Source organism: Mus pahari, chromosome 12, assembly GCF_900095145.1.
Source record: "Mus pahari chromosome 12, PAHARI_EIJ_v1.1, whole genome shotgun sequence".
Lineage (NCBI taxonomy): Eukaryota > Metazoa > Chordata > Mammalia > Rodentia > Muridae > Mus > Mus pahari.
In genome coordinates this window covers 9,773,397-9,778,396 of record NC_034601.1, presented here as the reverse complement: position 1 = coordinate 9,778,396, position 5,000 = coordinate 9,773,397, and the positions used below count along the sequence as shown (strand labels likewise).

The window sequence follows — 5,000 nt, the reverse complement described above, 5'->3', positions numbered from 1 at the left end:
ATGGAACCTAGTCTGATAGATGTCTTATGACATCTGATAGATGTCTTATGACATCTGATAGATGTCTTATGACATCTGATAGATGTCTTATGACACACTGAACACTTTTGGCCTACACACAAATTAGACTTTTAAATAAATTAAAATAACAAACATAAGAAATAGGAATAAAAACACCATTTTCAACATATGCTATCAACACAGTTGAAAAAGAGCATATAACCCAGGTTTTAATGCTATTATACTTTATAATCTACTAATCATCTCTCTCCTCCTTCCAGACATGTGTGTACACATTACAGGCAGGTGACCCACCAGAATTAACCCCTAACCTGTTAACCCAAACACCATGATTCAAAGTCCACAAGGAATACTAGGAATACTCACGATGGGACATATCTTGTTATTATTTGCAAGGCTCTGTGACATGTGTCAAAATTTGCAGGAAGATCTACAAAGAAAAATTTGGAAGTATAAGTATCAAAACTAAAAACTGCAAAATCATGTTCCTAGAGCTAAAAAAATCTTTTTTTCTTTTTTTTTTTTTTTTTTTTTTTTTTTTTTTTTTTTTTTTTTTTTTTTTTTTTTTTTTTTTTTTTTTTTTTTTTTTTTTTTTTTTTTTTTTGGTTTTTCGAGACAGGGTTTCTCTGTATAGCCCTGACTGTCCTGGAACTCACTCTGTAGACCAGGCTGGCCTAGAACTCAGAAATCCGCCTGCCTCTGCCTCCCAAGTGCTGATAAAAAAACTTTCTAACTCTAACGAAAACTCAGCAACCAACCAGGAAAATAAGAAATGCATGGTTTGTCTCTTCAACAATGAGGATTAAATGGATTAATTACATCACACCTGCACAGATTCTTCTAAAAGAGCTACAGTTTTTAGCTAAGCATGGCAACACCTGCATACAATGAGACACTCCTGAGGCTGAGCAGCAGGGCTGCTAGGCCAGGGTGGGGTGGGGGTCAGCTGGTAGAGTGCCTACCTAGCATTCACAAAACACTGAGCTACAGCTACACCAAACAGACATGGCAGTATATACTGTAACCCGGCATTCAGGAGATAGAGAAAGACGATCCTAAGTTCAAGTCCTCTTCAGTTACATAGGATCAAGGCTAGTTCTGGGATACATAAGGCGCTGTCTCCAGTGCGGGGTGGTGAGTACCATTTATTTCAGCAATACACTTAGGGTGAGCGACTGCACAATAGGAATGTGTCAAAGAGTCCATCAAGCTGGGTGTGGTGGTGCACGTCTTTAACCCCAGCACTTTCTCTGTGATGTGAGGCCAACCTGGTCCACATATGAATTTCAAAACAGGCAGGGCTACATAGTGAGACCTGCCCTGTCTGAAAACAAACCAGAAAGAATCTATCAAAGGCTACCATTTGTCATTATCTCCCTAAGAGAGTAAGCGGTGAGATTTTTTACCATATAGGACCCATGTTCTAAGATCATACTTACTGTCATCTTCGTCATCAGAATCTGAAACATCTATGCCACCTTCCTTGACGATTACTCGAGCTTTGGAGGAAAAAGAAAATTTGTTATTCTATTCTGTCATGGGCATAAACAATGAATAGGTATTTTGAAGAGTGAGCTACGTTAAGCTCTTCCAGAGGACCGGATCCCCAGCACACAGATGGCAGCTCACAAAGGCCTGTAACTCTAGTTCCAAGGGATCTGACACATTCTTATAGCCTCTCTGTATGAAGGGCACACTATACACATGTAAGAAAAACACTCTCACACACGAGCACACCAAAAATAAAATGAAGTAAGTCGGATGACATCCACAGCTTCCTGCCCACGATACCTTGTGCCATCACAGGGCTCTGCACAGTAGCAACCATGAGAAGCAGCACCCTAACCTCAGGCCATCACTGTGAGTCAGACAAACGACTGCCTCAGGCCATCACTGTGAGCCAGACAAACGACTGCCTCTAGCATAAGGACAGTAAGGGCAGAGGAAACGAGAGAGAGGTAGGGGAGAGGAAGAAGAAAATCCATTTTACAAGCAAAACCCATTTACTTACGAGGTATAAAATGAGAAGCAATCATGCTGAGACATGGTCTAAGGAAGACAGTCTGTGCTGACACAAGATTCCCAAGAAAAGCCAAATACTCCTCCACCACTCTCTGACTTCTATTCAACCAGGGCAGTCTCTAGAGATCAAAGAGAAAGATGGTAGAAAGGAACATACACTGTTTCCAAAATACTAAATTATCTGCTAGTCAGTGAAATATAATGTACTTACCAATATGATGTTTATAAGTTGCTCAAAGTCTTTTGTCAAGTACATGACAGAGGAACGAAATTCTAGTAGCCAGTTAATGATCTGGTCATCCTTTAGTAAAAAACAAAGAAAAATCACAAGCTGTCTAGTGTTACAGAAAAGTAATGGATCTACTTTGTACCAATCCTCTATCAATACGATGAAAGACTCAGAAAAAGAGTTATGTTCCACTAAGATGTGGCAGAGGCCACAGTGCACACTCCTGTGGTCTCAGCCTGTGGGAAACAGAGGCTGCAAGTCCAAGGCCCGAGCTATATACTTAGTTCTAGACCAACTTAGATTACATACATATTAAAACAAACAAAAGCCCGTGAAGGGTTAAGTGTAGGACACTTGACATTGCACTTTCCTACCATGTTGAAGACCCTGGATTTGCTGCCCAGCACTCCTGCTCAAGCTTGGTAACCTGAGTATGATCACCTAAAGCCATGTAAATATGAAAAGAAGCAAGTCTAGGGACCGGGAAGCTGGCTCAGTAGTCCAACGCACTGGTTACTCTTCCAGAAGACACAGGATCAATTCCCAGCATCTACATAGTGGTTCACAACCATCTGTAACTCCAGTACCAGAGGATCCAACACTCTCCCCTGGCTTCATTAGGCACCAGGCATGTACACTGTGCCCAGATATACACAAAAGGGAAAACATCTATACATAAGAAATAACCATCTGGGCCAGGCGTGGTGGCGCACACCTTTAATCCCAGCACTCGGGAGGCAGAGGCAGGTAGATTTCTGAGTTTGAGGCCAGCCTGGTCTACAGAGTGAGTTCCAGGATAGCCAGGGCTACACAGAGAAACCCTGTCTCAAAAAAACAAAACAAAACAAAACAAAAAAAGAAACAAAACAAAAAACAAAAAGAAAAAAGAAAGAATCATCTTTTAAAACTCTTAGTCTACAGTGGTCCTTTGACTTCTACCTGTGCCCACACACAAAAATCAATGAAAAGCTTTTTAATAAAAAGCCAATCAGCCACAAAGCACAGTGGCATCTGTATGTAACGCCAACATTCAGAAATAGTGGGAGGGGAGTCTCAAATCTGAGAAAAGGCTACACTTCATAGCTAAGACCACCTTCAAAACCCCAAACAGAACAGAACAGAACAGAACAGAAGCTGGGGCTGGGGCTCAGTGACAGCTCTTGCCCTTGCCCAGCATGCTTGCATCCTAGCTTTCAATTCCCATGAAAAACAACAACAACAACAAGAGCAGAGTCAGGAACTGCTGCCTCAGTGAGCCCTGAGTAAGTGCAGAGTACACACAGTACCTGAAAAGGCAGCCACAACCGCCATCGTTTTTTATCGTGCCAAGAATCTGCTGAGATGGGCGAGGCTGTAGATCAGCACCAAGATTGCTGGATCAGCAGTAGTTAAGGCCCAGTTTAACCCCAGAACAACAAAAATCACAAAGGCTGGGACTGGGACAAGGCTGGAGAACTCATATTGTTCTTGTAATAAGAAGACAGAAAGATCACAAGAAAATAAAGCGTTTGTAAGTGGATGGGCAACAGTGTCAACTGTATAAGGCTAGCAAATGCCCACTGAAATGATCATGTGAAGGATTAGTGGGAAAGGCCAGGCGTGGTAGCACACACCTTTAATCTCAGAACTCACTATACAAAGGCAGAAGAATCTCTCTCATTTGGGCTGGCCTGGTCTATATAGTGAGTTCCAGAACAGCCAGGGATATGTACAGACCTGTCTCTCAAGAAAGGAAACGAAAACTTACTAGGGGTAAAAATATAATCACTGGTAACTTGTCAAGTAATTATAGTAGTAATAAATTGACTTAAATGTAAAGTCAGGAGGAATGGGGTGTGCAGACTGAATGGGAGCGACATCATAGCTAGTCATCACAGTCCTTCAGGCTGCTCTAAGACATCTTGGATATCAATTCATTGAGTCGTCCTGGTTTTCCCTCATACTTTTTTTTTTTTTTTTTAAGATGCATTTTTTATTTCTTATTTTATGGGTGTAAGTGTTCTGCCAGCATGTGCGTATATGCACCATGTACATGCAGGAGAGACCAGAAAAAGGCATCATATCCCCTGGAAAAGGTTACAGAAGTCTTGTTAGCTGCCACGCGGGTGCTGGGAAGGGAACCTGGGTCTCCTGAAGGAACACCAGGTGCTCCTAACAACTGCTGCTGTCCCTCTAAGTCCCCACGCGGGTGGAAGGGGCAGGGGAAGCATACTACATGCCAGTTCTTCCCTACTTCTGACAACCAAAGGTGGATCCAACCATTGTTAAGTGACCAACAGATGGTAAGACTGGTCTTGGTTGACAACCACTGAGTTAAATAAGATAGGATCATAGAAAGCAGTTCTGGAGGACAAACTAAGACCATTGGTTAGAAATATGACAGCCTGGAGTCAGCCCTAGAGCCCTGCGTGGGAGAAAGACTGAGCCAACTCCTACAAGGAGTCCTGGCCTTCAACCTTGCTATAGCATGCATGTGTGTTAAAAGTGAGTTATTGGGCTGGTGAGATGGCTCAGTGGGTAAGAGCACCCGACTGCTCTTCCAAAGGTGCAGAGTTCAAATTCCAGCAACCACATGGTGGTTCATAACCATCCTTAACAAGATCTGACTCCCTCTTCTGGAGTGTCTGGGGACAGCTACAGTGTACTTACATATAATAAATAAATAAATCTTTTAAAAAAAAAATAAAGTGAGTTATTAAAAGTAATAAACACCTTTAATCCCAGCACT

At 42.1% G+C, this 5,000-nt stretch overlaps 1 protein-coding gene across 1 annotated transcript in view; it reads right to left on the bottom strand.

Annotated features, from left to right (window-relative positions):
* Positions 1-5,000, bottom strand: part of Rrn3 (RRN3 homolog, RNA polymerase I transcription factor) — a 34,250-nt gene that overhangs the window by 24,973 nt on the left and 4,277 nt on the right. The window contains exons 4-7 of the mRNA XM_021209420.2: positions 2,255-2,344; positions 2,033-2,162; positions 1,461-1,520; positions 388-451 (exon numbers count right to left, since the gene is read on the bottom strand). Of these exons, the coding sequence (XP_021065079.1) occupies positions 388-451; positions 1,461-1,520; positions 2,033-2,162; positions 2,255-2,344 (344 nt within the window). The remainder of the gene's footprint in view (positions 1-387; positions 452-1,460; positions 1,521-2,032; positions 2,163-2,254; positions 2,345-5,000) is intronic.